Source organism: Lithobates pipiens, unplaced genomic scaffold, assembly GCF_037356315.1.
Source record: "Lithobates pipiens isolate NorthernLeopardFrog02 unplaced genomic scaffold, aLitPip1_a1.2 Scaffold_18, whole genome shotgun sequence".
In the NCBI taxonomy this organism is placed as follows: Eukaryota; Metazoa; Chordata; class Amphibia; order Anura; family Ranidae; genus Lithobates; species Lithobates pipiens.
The window spans coordinates 347514481-347531647 of record NW_027507758.1 but is presented as its reverse complement, the minus strand read 5'-3'; the positions used below and the strand labels follow the sequence as shown (position 1 = coordinate 347531647).

The following is a 17167-nucleotide window of genomic DNA, read 5'->3' as shown; positions in this document are numbered from 1 at the left end:
GCTAATCAAACATAACAGTTCTGATGGAAGTAGTGGCTAGGCTTAACAAGTTTGAGCTAAAAGTTTTGTTTTCAAAGAGAAATATTTTAAAATATACATAATTTCTTTATCGAACATTGTGGGACACAGAGGAACCCTATTAATCTTTAAGGCCTGATTCACACCTATGCATTTTTAGTGCTTTTGCAGATTTGCACTACAGTCCATTTAACATGGTTTCCTATGGAACACGATCTGTAGTGCAAATCTGCAAAATGTAAAAAGCACTAAAAATGCATAGGTATAAATCAGGCCTAATGGTTTATGTGCCACCTATAGGTGAATGAACACGCAAAAAGACAGGAGTCCTCCCCTATATAACACTCCCATACTGTTAGTTCCTTCTCCAGTGTCTGAAGTTGATGGTCGCAGGTGTGCAGCTGTCTGCACAAACACTACAATGTGCTCAGGATTGTTCCAGTAGGAATCAGAAGTTTGGTGCTTTCCGGATCCATTCCTATGGCTAAAGCCCCTCAGTGATGGAATAGGTTGACATGTGAGGATTTCCTGTAACACACCCGTTCAGTGCTGGACTACAGAACCCTTCACAGTTAACTGATCAGTGTGTTTCCAGGAGGGTGCTCTACAGGTCCAGGGTAGTGTACCCCAGGAAAGGGGGATTGAGTCTCTAAAGGGCCTGTGTGACATTGCCCATCATGATGGGTAAAGATTGTTGCTCGACTTTCTAGGTCAGAACCTGCAGCGAGATTGGAAAGTCCCTGGTAGCCTTGTTCCCAGGAGTTTTTTTTTTCACCCCTATTGTGTTGTATGCTTCTGGTTCCTTCCTACCTGTTCCACTAAATGTTGGTGTTTGAAGAATGGACGTTGCCTGTTCCTTCCTCAGGTGCCCCTAGAGGGCAGAGCATGCATGTCTGAGTCTGCTAGCTGTGATGATCTGTGATGGAGTTTTACTTGGGGTTCTCTGGTTGCTGAAAGTATTCCTAGGCATTCAGGCTGCTTTTCCTTTACTGTAGGATAGGTGCATAGTGTGTCCAGGCTGCGGGGCATGAGCAACAGTTAGGGTGCGTGCACATTTTTCGGGACGCAGGCACATGCAGCGCTTGTGATGTCACGGGGGCTATGTGCAGCAATTTTACATGTAAGAGACATCTAGCATTTGTCACAGTCCTTGCTGTGGAGCACCTATCATCATGAGACATGGGGCATTATCACACTTTTGGGTACATATAAGTAACATCTGTGGAGGAAGTATCCTGTGGTAACCTTGCACTTGCCTGTTTTTTGGCTCAGGTCCAAGGTGTATTTGTCAGCAAGCTAAAATCTTCCAAAAAGCAGGGAGGTGGGAGCACAGCTGGGAAAGGAACAAGGGCAATGTGTCAGATCCAGACACTGGACATGAGCCACTGATGAGATTTTTTTTTTTTTTCTAGGGGTGAAGGATAGTTCAGAGCTCCTATACATGTCTGGTTGTGTGGTTACTGCAGTGATCTCATTATCATCATCTTTGTTTATTACAAAGTATTTGTCAGCCGCCTTAGCCAATTTGTGCTGGGATGTTGCCTCCATAGGGCATGGCAGTAAGAAGCGCAGGTGATCCTCTTCTCTGGTATCCTCTTCTCTTGTATGCTCTCCTGTCGTAGAAAAGGAATTGGGTGGATGATGAGGTAAATGCAGCAGAACTTGAAGGACAGATGAAAGTCTGATTCTGAGTAGGTTCAGATTCATTGTGTCTGTCAGACTCCAAGAGTTTGGTGAATTCTCTGTCGGAGATCGTTCACACCAATTTAAATCTGCTACTACTTGGGACTTCCTCTCCAAAGTGTCCATCTCTGGGTTCTTGGTGGCCATTGTAACGTTCTCGTTCTTTTCCCCTACACCCTCATTAGTATTTGTGGAATGGGCTCACCCTGATAGGGTGTTGTTCCTCCTAAAAGGTTCACACAGCTGTATCCAATGGAGTAAAAAAATCACTAGGAGATGAAATATGCCTGGCCCACCCGGGTCTCAATGTTCTGTGTCGCAAATGGTGCTCGCAGCAGTTCGGCATGCACTCCCGCCCCGCGCTCCCCCCCCCCCCCCCCCGCCTTTCTGTCCCATGAGTTTATTCTGAAGGATTCCTTTAAGCAGATCTTGTGCCTGGGACTTCGTCCATATATATGCACAGGCTTTAATCTGCAAGGTTTCCCTGCAATAAGTTATTGGCAGGTTTTTTTCCTTATTATTTATTTTTATTTTTTTCCTTCCTTGGGGAATTTGGACCAGTATATCCGAAGGTTTTTGAGAGGTAAGAGTTCTCTTTTGCCTCTTAAGAAAAGGAGTGTTTGAGAGGGCAGTGTCTGCTTCTTTTTCAGGATCTGCTCCCTGTAGACAGTCTTTTTGGTGAACTCAGGAACAATTTCATCTGGGCCCCTAAGCCAGCAAAGCCAGATTCTAAGTTCTCCACTCTATGAAGGGGTGCTCCCAATCGCTTGGGTGGGGTGACAGTTGCTGGCATTTGCATAGAAATGGCAGAAGGCAGTGGCAGATGAGGAGGTCTTTTACACAATCTCTCCAAGCTACAGGTTGGTGTTCCAAGATTTTCCTCTGCCACATGTTATGCATTCAAATGTTTTAGAATCTGTAAATTTGGTTTTTGTTGTTTCAGGCTCTGGAATACCTGTTTTCACAAGGACTACTTATACCATTTCCAGAGGCCAAGTGGTTTCTTGGGTTTTGCTCAAATCTCTTAAGTGTCCAAAAACAAAATGGCAATGTCTGGCCAATATTCAACTCAAGTTCTGTGTGTTCAGAAGTTCTAGGCAGTGGTACCGTCATTTCAGCCAGGGGATTTCCGGTGGATATAACTGATGCATATCCCAATTTTTCCCTTCATCAGCCGAGGACCTGTTTTTTCAGTTTGTGGCCCTGCCTTTTTGGGTTGTCGTGGCTCCTCAGGTGTTCATGCAGATTTTGGCCCCACTCTTGGGTCTGTTAAGTTTCCATGGGATACCAAATCTGGGTTACCAAGACGTTCTATTGCTCAGAGAGCAATCTGTTCACTTTCTGGAGCACAATATGGCTATTGCAGTATGACTCTGGAGAGGTTCGGCTGGGTTCTCAATCTCAAACAGTAGTCATCTGTTCTAACCCAGAGACTGGAATATCTGGACTTGATCTGGTACAGTTGAGTCAAGATTCTTTTCTAACGGCAGGGAGCTGTGTGGACCTGAGAAATCCGATGTCTTCCCACAGATCTGAGGTATCCCTCTGCATGAGAATATTAGGGAAAATGGTGGCCTCATTCGAAGCCATTCCATTGGCTCAGTTTAGTGCTAAGCCTCTCTACAGCAGAATATCCCGTTGGCATGGGACAGAAGAACTGTCAATGGACTCTTGCATGTTTTCTGTGGCTCAGCGCGTTCAGGTCTATGGACTTGTGGATTTCTCCTCTGGGGCTGGAGATAGGGGAAGCTGTTTCTCCACATTATTGGGAAGGTTCTGCTGATAGATGCCAGCTCAGCCTCTACAGGAAAGTTCATCAATCTATTGTCTGTACCTTTTGAGCAACCCTGTTGGTGCCCGGCATTGGATGAAGAAGTTGAAGGACCTTTCAGGCAGTCTTTTCAGACAGTTCCACAGCTGTGGCATGTATCATTTATTAGGGGCTCACCTCCAGTTGAGTTGCTCAAAAGCAGACAGGGCTCATTCTGTCCTGTGCAGAGTACTGTGTTTCTGCTCAACTGCATTTCACATTCCAGGAATAGAGAACTGGCAGGTGGATTTTCTCAGTTGTCAACAGTTGTTCTTCGAGGCACTTTGTTGACGAAGGGCCAGGCTAGATGTGGATCTATTAGTGCCCTGGTCCAATGCAAAGCTCACAGGTTTGTCTCCAGAACCAGGGATCCACAGGCTTTGGTAGTAGATGCCCTGGTGATGTTGTGTGAACAGTTTTTTTTTTTTTTTTTTTTACCTCCAATACAGTTATTTGCACAGGATTGCGGTGGAAGGAACATCAGTGATTTATTATGGTCATTCTGTGCCCAGTGATATACGATAAAGAAAACTACATTTTTGTACTTCTAAAATCCATTTCTTGAAGAACATCATGAGACACAGAGGTCCCACCCCTCCATGAGGGATGCATGGTTTGCTACAAAACTGAGGTACTTCATGGGAGGGGTTATATAGGGGAGGACTTCCTGTCTGTCTGTTTTTTGTTTTTGTTTTTTTGATAACTTATAGTTGGCGCCATAACCCATTAAGTTAGGGTTAATATAGGTCAGTGATGGCGAACCTTGGCACTCCAGATGTTTTGGAACTACATTTCCCATGATGCTCAACTGCACTGCAGAGTGCTTGAGCATCATGGGAAATGTAGTTCCAAAACATCAGGGGTGCCAAGGTTCGCCATCACTGATATAGGTCATCTGTGTCCCGTGATGTACTCCAAGAAATGGATTTTACAGGTAAGTACAAAAATCCAGCTCTTGTTTCTGATTCTAAATTTAACACCATTGTAAGGTCAGTTTGTTGACTGGTCATGCAGCTAAAGGTAGGTTTGGATTTGAAGCATAACACTTCTGCACCATTTTCCTTATACAGCCTAGGATTGTAATACATGTGTTAGATTCTTATTCACTCCCTGGAAGTTTTTTTCTATTGTCGTGGAACATTCGCTCACATTGGAATTTGCATTGTTATTTTTTTTTTTTACTTTCATGTCCAAGTGAAAACGCATATTGGCAGTGTATTGATTTCTTAGAACCAAATTTCCTTGAGGTTGATTGCTATAATTTAGGAATTTTTAACCTTTGGATTAATTGTATATCGAAGCGCTACTGATAGTCATTTATATAAAGTTATATCTCTCGCCATACTATGTGGTGTTCATTAAATATCCAGAAATACATGAAGACGCTTAAAGGAGTTATAAAGGCAGAAGGTTTTTTATCTTACTGCATTAAGATAAAAACCCTGTGTGTAGCAGCATCCCCCTATTTACCTACTTGAGCCCCATCTCTCTCCAGCGATGTCCACGATCCCCTCAGCCATCCAGGACACTCCTCTTGATTGGCTGAGACAGAGCAGTGGCGCCATTGGCTCCCGAGGCTGTCAGTCAGCCAATTGGGAGATAGGGAGTGGGGCCAGGTTGGGCCTCCATGTCTGAATGGATACACCGAGCTCTGACTCTGCTTGGGTGCCCCCTGTAGCAAGCTGCTGGCTGAGGGGCACTCAAAGGAGTGAGGGGCTAGAAGCAGCAAAGAGAGACTTCAGAAACCGGGCTGCTCTGTGCAAAACCAACTGCACAGAGATGTTAAGTATTACATGCTATGTATTTCTATTTTTTTAAACGAGCTTTTACAATCACTTTAAGTAGAGTTAATCACAATAACAGAGTTCACTAATTCAGTGGTTTGTGTGTATACGAGCAGGGAGATGAATAAACGTCTAACAGAGGATCAAGCCCGGAAAACATTTGAAAGAGCTATGAAACTGGAGCAGGAGTTCACAGAGCATTTTACAGGTTTGTCATTTAGTAAGAATGTCTCTCTTCTATGTTAATAATGGCTTCAGGATTCTTTAAAGGTTGTGTATGTTTCAGACAATTGCATCCTGTATCCGGACATGCAAAAACCCCATCCAGTCTGCACCTTGAGTACCACCCTGGGGATCCTCACTTGGCAATGGTAGTTCATGGGTTTAAGGGAGCTGAGACAAAAAGGCCTAGTACCACGCATACAGGAAACCATTCAGGGTAATGGTTGTTCACTTGTCCCGGAGCAATTTACTCCAGGACAAAGGGAATAGAACGGTTAAAAGGCATGGTGGAGCCTTAAGAGGCAATTTAAGGGGGAATAAGATCACCATGTGAAATGTGTAGGTGGTCCATATAGTGTACTTGGTGTAGTTATTCACTTTCAGGTCTTTTGATGACAAAGGGGATGCTTTTTACATCTGGAAGAAAAGACTTTAACCACCTCCACACATGGAATAACTTCACAGTAAGAGGTGTGTAAACGTGGAATAGACTTCCTCAAGGACTAGTTCTGGCCACCTCTGTAGATTGCTTTAACAACCTTAGTACTGCTGTATGTATATATATATATATATATATATATATATATATATATATATATATATATATATATATATATATATATATATATAGCCTCCTATTGAGTCGGTTATACAGAGATCATAGTTAAGGCTACAGCCATGATCCCGGCGTTTTTTTCCAGTAAGCGATTCCCAACAGTTATCTCTACAGCCACTGGATCACTTTTACAGGCATTGGAAGAGTGCTAATGTTCGTCTCAGGTTTGTTTTCCACAATTTCTGAACTCCTTTGAAATAAAAAATAAAGGCCTCCCACCCCCAAAATCCATACCAGACGCTTATCCTAGCATTCAGCCTAACAGGCCAAGAAGAGGTGGCACAATGGAGGCTTTATCGGGACCCGATTGTTATTTGTTTTGTTTTTTTTGTGTATTTTTTGTTTTGTTTTTTTATTTTGTTTCAGCAACTTTGGGTTTTTGTTTCCCTCTTTTTCTTTTTTTTTTTCCATAAAGGGCTTGTCAAAAAGTGTTTGTTTTTATTTACTTTTTTGGTGAATGAGTACCCCATACTCTTTCACGTTTGGGAGGGGGGCCTGGGATCGGGGGGGGGGGGGTGGGCGTGGGCTTATTAAAGAGGGCTTTCAGATTCCAGTAATTCCCCTGTCCACAGACCCCCACAACCACGCCTTTTTTTTTTTTTTTTAAAGGATGCCAGCAGCCCTGCTCCTTATTGTTGAAGCTACTAAACGTAGCTTGCACACTAGGCTAAACACTGCTAAACATTGGCAAAAAACGCTAAAACATAAGCATTTTTGGTCCAGTGTTTCTAAAACAGTTTATAATTTTCTAGTGTGCTTGAAGCCTAAAGGTTAAGTTCACTTTTTTTTTTTTTTTTTTAAACAATTAAAGCACATCAATTTGCAAGTAAAAAAAAGTTAATTTATTTCTTTACACTGCAGCCTGTAAAGCATTGCACCCATGATCAGCAGCTCATGGATGTAATGGCATAAACATGCACACTCAACTGTTGCTGATGTCCAGGAAGAATCGGTTAACGAGAGCTCTCACCAACTCGGAAAACAATAGCTCAGTGGGGAGATCACTGTAGTAGTACTAACATCACATAGTTGCTCCAGCTGGATTGAATGACAAAAAAACTGCCTGTGTACCAGGCATGAAAGGCCCCGTTGGCTCTCGCAGGTCCAGCCCTGCAGCCGGCTATTTCTATTTGCCAGACTGATGCTAATTGGACAAGACAAATGAATAGAGACTGGGAACATCTCTTAAGGACCCCACTCTCTTACAGTAATTACAGATAATGCCCCATATTTTGTGTTGATGCTCGGAAGAATGTAATTCACCAAGTCTCTAGAATGTCCCTAATATCTGTTCATATGTGCAGAATTTTGTGGCTAAAATGTTGGTCTGCTGATCCAAAGCCTCTTTACGCATCTTTTGATGGTGAATTCCTTGATCGCTTCATCAATGAAGTCACTGGGTGAAAGGTGCTTTTACCCCACAAAAAGAAGTCTCCTATGGCTACTACTACTATTCAGCAACGGGGGTCCTTTTGCTCTCCTTAGACTACAATCTCAAAACCAGAGCTCTACACTTCTCTTGTTGCAAACTCCTGGACACCAAAGTCCACCAAGTCTGCCCAGAAGCCTATCATCCAGAGGATGATGCATTTCTTTTTAACTTTCAGCTGGATAATTTGCCCTCTGGTCCTTACATTGCCTGGAGTACTTGGATAATCTTGGATACAGCCCAAACCAGAATTTTCCTTCCTCAGGAAAACCGTTGCCTCTCTAAGGTCTCATACACAGACCCTCAGATTCAAACAGCACACTTCAGTGCATTTCTGCTTGAGGGTTTTTGGCCTAATGGTAGCCTCTTAATCTTGCAGAGTCTATTTCTGCTCTGTATGGTGGGGCCAAAGCCTCAATTTCCTAGCTGCTGTTGCCCAAATACTGGATCATTCTATCTGTCTGGTTCTAAGCACTCTGGCAATATCCCGGACATAGTCTGATTGTGATTCTCCTGTGACTGTGTGTCAAAGGGGGTTTACAGCTCCTATTTTTATTTATGATTGAGATTCAGAGTTCATAGCATTGTGGGATTTAACCTGCTTTTAAAAGCCTTGGGTCATTTAGCACACCAGTGGCTACAAAGACCTTTCCTTAGAGAAAATAGTTCCACTACTAGGTTAGGTCCCTGCATTATAGAGTACTTACAACCAGGGGTCAAGTCCTGGAGAAAAAAGTGTGGGAACTCCCACCCAAGATCCACTCCCCCACCAAAAAAAAAAAAAAAAAAGATACGCTCATATGTACGAACACTTCAAAAGTGGTATTTTTCATCCAATTTTCGTATTGTGTGTATGAAGTTTAACTGTTAGTACATAAAAAAAAAATCCTCAAACATAAATATGGTAATTCTCTGAATAATCTGCATTCATTCAATTGTACTTCCATGGAAATGTGATCATGTTCTGCTCTTTATTGGGGAATTTTATTTTGTATATAGAGTGTTTATGTGGTGAGTTTACAATTTTCATTGAACAGAGTTTGGATAATGCAGGGTTAAACGGAAAAGTCATAAATTAACTGCACATTATCTGGACAGAATGCTTGGGGAGATAATGATGTGTTCCTGCTTAGGAGATGTATGTTAGCTTGGAGGGCTGCAAACTGCAGGGCTCCAACACACACTCGCTGCTATTCCAAACCTTCACATATTTCCACATAAACTTCCATCCTGGCATTAAACTTTGCCAGGTATTGTGCTCAGCTTACAACCCCAAACTGATGTTCCTCCCTCAGCTCACCTCTCTCCCTGCATGTCCTGTGAGCAGAATAGCTGTGCTGCTCCTCTGGGTTCTTTCATCATATGGCACTGAAGATAGGAGGGGGGGATTCAGCGGGACACACAGGGCAAGTATGCAGGAGACTGGGGGGGGGGGGGGGGGGTTGGGGAGAGAGATGAGTAGATAGAAAATCAGCAGGGGCCGGCGGGGAGGAGCGCATCACGAGAGGTCTGATTAAATACAGTCTCTTAGCAGCAGGGACCTGATCTACCCATCAGCTAGCTGTGATTGACGGGTAGATCGAAGAGGAAGCTGTCATGGGGCCCCTTATTGGCAATGCCTGAATGGTCAGTCCACCACTGGTGTGCGCCACTTACTATTGCGAGCTGTGTCGGCAGCTGCTGACGGGAATGGAGTTCTTGTTGTGAAAGAAGTACAGGAACTCCATTCCTATGAGTTCCCGCAGGACTTGAGCCCTGCTTACAACAGATATGAAGAGCTTTGTGCTTTAGCTGTGATGGTCAACTATAAGCTTCTGAACTTGTGCCCTGCATAGGCTGATGTGGGAAGTTGAGACGTACAAGAAACAACAATTTGTTCCTCTTATATTCACTGACCGACACAGCTCCTCTCTGTAACAAATGGGTTTTTAGCCTTATCACTAGGCGAATACTAGGCATAGTTGTAATAACAACACTATAATAACAGTGTAACAACACTCAGAACTCTTAGTTCCGCCCAGGTGGGCGGTCCCTTGGTAACAACCCTCCCGTCTGCAGACAGACCTCAATTTTATTTTTGCTTAGTGAAGGAGAAGGACCTAGGAACCCTGCGGGCCCATAGGTCCATGCTTTTTTAAGCAGAAGCTTGGTTTTTTGCACAAGATGAATGATCCTGTGATCAGCTATCAACAGCCGGCTGGGTGACAGGCTGGATACCCTTATCCTTGTAGTCTCCCCAGTCCGGTCATCGAGCGTGTGCAGGTCGCAGCTACGGCTCAGGAGGCCACGACGAAACCTCAGCTCCAGAGGTGGTTGTGAGCTTTTATGTTCCAGGGCATACATATGACCGGGCTACTGATGTCTGCGTCACAGTATGCCGGGTCAGCAGCTACCCTGTACTGATCAGTGAGTAGTTCTGCAATGGAATGGCTCCAAGCTCTTCAGGACTGGTAAGTACAGCTCTCCCTGCCTCGGTGGGGCTGAGCAGCTGGGCATTCCCTGGGAAGTCAATTCGGGGGTCCCTCACCTCCCTCTCTTCTCTCCCCTGTCCCTATCCCCCCCCTCCCTGGGGGGATGCCGCATGTGGCCGCTGAGCGGTGTATGTGTGCATCTCTCATCTGAGATGGGGGGCTGGCTGGCTAGCAGAGCCCTGGGTCCTGTGTGTTGAGCTCCCGGAAGGGGCCTGTGAGGGTCTGCTGTGGTCTGATGCGGTGCTGTCTCTGCTATCATTTTTTTCTGTCTGTACCTCATGGATCTGCTGGCAGCCATTTTAGGTGTGGGTGAGGGCAGCATGCCTTTCTGGGCTTCAGCAGCCATTTTCCAAGTGATCTCTCATTCAGGACACTGGCGGCCATTTTCCGGAAGCCTGAACACGTTTCTCAGTGTTTGCTAGCAGCAGCATGGCTCATGTGCTCTCACAGCCATTTTCCGTGTTTCCTGTCTGTGTACTGGACGCTGGGCGGCCATTTTATTGAAGCTTGAGCACTTTTCTGGAATGTTTTAGCGCTCATTCTGGCGGCTGCCAAGACACAGCTTTTGTTTCCTCTGCACTTGGGAGCACTCAGGGACTACAGGCACTACTTGTGAACAGCGCAGAACTCCTCAGGGTGGTGAGTCCGGCGGGAAAGAGCCCCTTCAGTCAGCGGCAGCAAGGAGAGTGGGACTGTCACTGTCCTAAGTCCCAGACAGGGTAGGGTCAGCAATGGCTTCAGAAACTGGTGTTTCTTCCCCCAAAATCCAGGCAATTGCAGCTGTGTCACCTGCGGATTGCGCAGTACCCATGGACACCCTGACGGCAGTCCTCAATTCGTTCATTGCCACTATGGAGGCGGTGTGTGGGAGGAAAGGTGCATTAAAGAGGCCCCTGCCCCCCCATCCTCTGGGGAGAGCTCTGACACAGACTCTGGTCCTGCTGAGGCTGGTGACCCCTGCTCTGTCTTGTCAGACGACGCTGACCAGGACAGTGAGGATGAGTCCCCATCCGGGTCCGGACGCGATAAAGCACTTGTTGGAGCACTTATCACAGCTGTGCATGATACCCTGAAGGTTCAGGAGCCAGCGGATCCATCTGCTGATGTACCAGTCCCTTTTGTGTCCCGCAAGCCAGCACATTCACCTAAGGTGTTCCTGTATCTGACTTATTTTGACAAGTTAATTTACAAGGAATGGGGTCCCCCGCAACGGACCTTTTCGGTCCCCTAATACATGGCGGTGCGTTACCCTTTTGAGCAGAGCCTTCTCAAAAAATGGTCGGCTCCTCCAGTCGTGGACCCCCCAGTATCCAGGTCAAATAAAGTAACCATGATCCTGGTTGAGGGGACTCCTTCATTCAAGGATCCCACGGACAGGAAGGCCGAGGCAGTGGCTCGTTCCTCGTTTACGGTTGTGGGGTTAGCCATGCGACCAGTACTGGCATCCGAATTTGTGTCGCAGACACTGACTGAGTGGGCAAAGCTTTTGCACCGCGAATTGGTAGAGCAACAGGCTTCTCCTGTCTGCGTGGAACTAGCAGACCAACTAGTGCAAGGCCTTAAGTACGTCTGTGACATGGCTCTGGATAATCTCCCTCTGTTATCCAGGGCTTCAGTGTCAGCTGTGGTGCTGAGGCGCCTGATTTGGCTGCTGACCAGGCATCCAAAAAAGCCCTGACGGATCCCTTCCTTGGCGACCGGCTCTTTGGAGCCTCATTAGATGACATTATTAAAAATGCCACCGGTAGTAAGAGTACACTACTCTACACTACAGGCCAGGAAGGCTAAGGAGCCACACCGTAGGCAAGGGCCCTCTTTTTCAGCTCACAAACGGCTTTTTCGTCCGCCCCGAGCGGACGTCCACGGACGGTCACAAAGGTCCCTGGAACCGCAAGCCTGCAAATAAGTGCTACCGCATGAAGGTTTGCCCCCACCCATGTCTCAGGTGGGAGGGGTAGCCTTCGGGAGTTTGCAGCCCGGTGGTCCTCCCGGTTATCCAACCAATGGGTCTGCAATCTAATTTCCACAGGCTACAAGATAGTTTCTCTCTTGGCTGCCAAACAGATTCTTCCCCTCCAGCATACCCGTATCCCGGCTCGCCGGGAGCCCCTCTTGGGGGCGGTAAGGGATTTGCTGAATCGCGGGGTGGTTGTACCGGTTCCGGAATCGAACGCTTCCAAGGATTCTATTCAAATCGGTTTGTGGTTCCCAAGAAGGAAGGGGTATGTCCGATCTTGGACCTAAAAGCCCTCAATCACTTTGTAAAAGTGCAGAGGTTTAGAATGGAATCAGTTCGCTCAGTAGTCGCTGCACTCCATCCAGGGGACTCCCTGGCATCCTTAGACATCCAGGATGCGTACCTGCACATACCCATATGCCTTCGGCATCAAAAGTTTCTGTGGCTTGCAGTCGGGGAAGCCCACTACCAGTTTGTGGCTCTTCCCTTTGGTCTGGCTTCAGCCCCCCCCGAGTCTTTACCAAGGTATTGGCTCCACTTTTGGCGTTGCTGCAGCAACGTGGGATCGCGATCGTGGGATACCTAGACTATCTCCTCCTGAGGGCATCTTCCGCCTCAGAATTAGAGGAGGATGTGGCGATCACCATGCAGACCCTGCAAGAATTTGGGTGGCTGTTGAACCTAAAAAAGTCAGTGATTGTGCCGACCCAGCGTCTGGAGTACCTAGGCTTGCTGCTGGACTCCAGGGAATCAAGAGTGTTTCTCCCTTCAGACAAATTGCAGACTCTCAGATCCGCAGTAAAACTGCTGATGAACCGCAAGTGGCCGTTGCTCTGCTTTTGCATGCGAGTACTGGGACTCATGGTAGCCTCCTTTGAGGCAGTACCTTATGCCCAGTTCCACACCAGAGTCCTGCAGAAGTAGATTTGGACAAAATGGGACAAATCTCAGTTGTCCCTGAATCGACAGATCCAGGTGAGCCAGTCAGAGACTCACTGATCTGGTGGTTGAGGTCCCCGGTGATTCAATCCAGGAAATCGTTCCTTCCTCGGAAATGGACTGTGATCACAACGGACGCCAGTCTATCCGGCTGGGGTGGAGTGATGGGGGTTCAGTCGGCTCAGGGCCTCTGGTCGACGGAAGAATCCTAGTTGCCAATAAATCTGCTCGAATTGAGAGCGATCAGGCTGTGCCTCTCCACATGGTCGATGAGACTGCAAGGGCGTCCGATTAGGATCCAGTCAGACAACGCCACGGCTGTGGCATACGTCAATCGCCAAGGGGGAACAAGAAGCTCAGTCGCTGCACGGGAGGTCGCTCACATACTTCGGTGGGCAGAGCGACACGTACCGGCCCTGTCGGCCATTTACATCCCGGGAGTGGAGAACTGGCAGGCGGACTATTTGAGTCGACAAATGCTGGCTCCAGGAGAATGGTCATTGCATCCGGAGACGTTCAGGTTACTGTGCCTGAGGTGGGGCACACCAGACGTGGATCTGCTGGCCTCCCGTATCAATCGGAAGGTGCCAAGATTCGTGTCCAAGACAAGAGATCCGTGGGCCGACCTGTCAGACGCGCTGATGGCTTCCGTGGGATCAGTACCAGCTGCTCTACGCTTTTCCTCCACTGAAACTGTTACCACGTCTGCTTTGCAGAGTGGAAGCCGAGGGGATCCCAGTGATACTGGTTGCCCCAGATTGGCCTCAGCGTCCCTGGTATGCAGACCTGGTGCGTCTGGTGGCAGATGCTCCCTGGCGACTGCCGCTGCGAGAGGACCTTCTGTCTCAAGGTCCGATTCTCCATCCTGCTTTAAAATCGCTGGCTTTAACGGCATGGCTATTGAGAGCCAAGTGTTGAGGAATCGGGGTCTGACGGACTCGGTGATCCCAACTATGTTGAGAGCATGGAAATCTTCATCAATTTGGGGTCAGGCACTACAACTAGTAAAGTCAAGAAACAGTAATGAGAGTTAAAACAGAATGCTTTATATGTTGTCAGAGAGGGAAGATGGGATGAGCACTATAGCTGCCCGTCTGATCATAGAAGGTACAGTATGTGAAGTATGGTATTACAATACATTGGATGCAAAGGATATCGGAACAAAATAAAGAAAGCAGAAATTTAAGCAAGGAAGTATTAAAAAGCGTTAAAAGAAAGTGAGAGAATGATAGGCATGTGTTGTGTACCACTGGGAATAATGTAAGCGATTTTAGAGATATATTTGAGTATGTTTGTGAATGCTGGAACCTTTAGTTCTATCGCTTGTGTCATGTACGCAGATGTGACCCCCTCCTTTGTGCTCTCCTGAAAGAATGTGGCTGGCATGAGAGGTTGGTGATAAGCTGGAAGGACACCATGCCAATTTCAGTTTTTTAGACAAAACATTTATAACAAAATGTGCCCAGTTAACGAATCTAATGATAAACAATGCGATCACAATTATTTTTGAATCTGTTTTCCAAACATGGTAAAATGAAGGTTACATTTAACTGTGCCTTACACAATTTGAATATCCTTTGATAGTGGAAACAGTGCATTAAAAAAAAAGAGAGAAATTGAGTAAAATGAAGTAATATGTCCCCCTTTAAGGACATTTATCTGTGCATATATATTAGTGTGTGAAATTATCATATGAGTATTAAAGCCTTCAAATGCGTCATAATAAAGGAGAACGGTTATCTGGAAAGATGCTGAGCGTATCTTTTGTGTCTGTTCCCTACTATAGTGGTTCCAAATTAATAACTACTACAGTAGGGAACAGACACAAAAGATACGCTCAGCATCTTTCCAGATAACTGTTCTCCTTTATTATGACACATTTGAAGGCTTTTATACACATGATTACGTAGGTATCACATTAATATTACAATTGTACGTTTATGGTAACAAGGGGCGTTACATAGGCAGGCTAATTCTAATCATGACTAGGGAAGAATGCAAAACATGTACTGAAAACATTGTTAGTGCCGTGTGCACAGTGAGGGCATTGTGCAATACATATAAAATAGAATACAATTATGTACAGAACCTACAAATTTCCATTACAGTCTCCTCTCTTCTGATCAATATTTTGATCACTAACCATACTTGCTATCACCTTTAACTTGGAACCTCCACACGCTTAGGTGGAGGTAGTCCTGGCCAAAGAGGCAAAAACTCCATTGTGGAGAAAATAATAGCTGAGCAGCTTTTTTCATTACAAAATGACTTTTCACTGTGAAAAACAAATGATTGATAAGACATATTTACAGAGTACTGGCTGTACACTCCTGTGGCCAGAATGGCCTTGTAGCTTAATTGCTGGTATGCTGACTTATCAGCATATGTAAACACAGACAATTCTACATAAAATGAAAGAGGTACAAAAGACAAATATGACTTCAACATGGCTAAACTACTTTTCAAATATATATATATATATATATATATATATATCTATATATATATATCCCTTACAATTAAAGTAATTGAATCAAAAAGTACCCTAGACTGTTATCGCAAGAGGGAAACAAATCAAACACAGAGATTTCTTTCATTTAGTCATATTACAGTGTCTGGTGTGGATACAGGTAACTTTTCCTTCAAATTTTGCAAAACTGTACATGAAATAGATGCTGTATTGAGTCTCTTAACAATCCACAAGTCACCTGGCTTTAGTTTTAGATCCTTCCAAACTTTTAGGATCTGGAATTGGGGAGAAAACACATAAATGAGTTTGTCAAAAACCTTAAAAGATCAGCAACATTCTCTGTGATATCCGAATGGAGGACTTCAGCTGCTGAGACAAAATATAAGCAAGTGCGTAACACACTCCCAAACCAAATCCCAAAGGGAGAGAGTCCAACATCCACTTAGGGGCTTGATAAAATATAATAAAACATTCAGGCAAAACTTTTCTAGTTTCTTACTCTACTTTGTCTGCTACATTGTAGACAGTAGGGGGTGTAAAAATAAAACCTCAAAACTTCTAATAAGGACTCTCCTATAAAAATGATTTCCTCTGTTACTCTCTGTAGATTCTGCACCCTGTATTTAAAAACTACTTCTGATAACACTTTTTACTGTGGCCTTAGCAGTAGCATTTGCCACTGGACATCCAGAAAACATGTCCATACAAACAAAATACATACTCGTAAGATCCTGACTTGGGCATCTGGATATATCTTTTTGTGATCTCTGGAAGGGATGTTCAGCTTTTGGTAACACTTTTAGTAACAGTTAAAACAAGAAGTGGTATGTTATAAAAACAACTGTGGAGAACCCTGGCTCTATCCCACGCTCATTTACTAAGGCAGCCATAACTACTTGTGACTGATGACACGGTCCACGTGTCAAGCTGAAGGGAAAAGTGTGTCTGGAAAACATAAATGATCACCTTTTCCAAAGTCTTGTTTCGTAAGAAGTTGCCCTCTGTGGACCACTTGTGCTTCTCGTTCTGGGGTCCTTAAAGTTGAATTATTAATCCCAGCTATACTGGGCCTGAACTAGGGTGGAATCTGTGAGTTGCACAGACCCAGCAAGTGTCCGGGGCTGTAAATGCAGCATCCTTAGAGTCGCCTGGTCTGCTTCCATATGTGAGTTTTACTGTTAGTATGGCTACCTCAGCAAGAACCTGGAAGGCTGAAAACAGCCGATCAAATTAACTTGGCATGCTTGATTGTTTTACCCGCCGAAGTAAAAACAAACTTCTGGCCCTTCAAATGGAACCAAAAGCTCTCTATATCTCGACTATCTATATAAATATATACTCTTTTTATAGCTCACAGGCTTTTCTAAAACATGGAGCTCTGCTTCTTGAGCTGGGTAAAAATGATCCAATGACTCTTAATACAGGGAATCCTTCTGGGTGATAAACTTTATCCTCGGTATAAAACCAGGAATAACACTACAAAAGGGTAAATATCTGGGTCTCCAGGGAGTGTGTCCTGCACTGGGCTCACAGCAGCTGATTCCCACGTTATCAATTTAACACATGTGCTTTTTCTTTGTCTCCAGCCTCCTCCAATAGAGGCAATAAGGCGGCTGGATTCAAATGTACGCATTTTTCATTGTTAGATTCATAGATAAACACACAAAACAAATTCATATTTTGAACCTTTCATTAGACAAACACTTAGCTATATATTTGCTGTGCAGAATGTCAGACTATTAAAAATTAAATATTCAACCAAAATAAT

The 17167-nt window shown here is 45.0% G+C and overlaps 1 protein-coding gene across 22 annotated transcripts in view; it reads left to right on the top strand.

Annotated features, from left to right (window-relative positions):
• DLG1 (discs large MAGUK scaffold protein 1) overlaps window positions 1-17167 on the top strand; it is a 530809-nt gene that overhangs the window by 506177 nt on the left and 7465 nt on the right. For all 22 annotated transcript variants that reach the window (XM_077487456.1, XM_077487444.1, XM_077487440.1 and 19 more), the window contains one exon: window positions 5412-5503. In XM_077487456.1, coding sequence (XP_077343582.1) covers window positions 5412-5503 — 92 coding nt within the window. The remainder of the gene's footprint in view (window positions 1-5411; window positions 5504-17167) is intronic.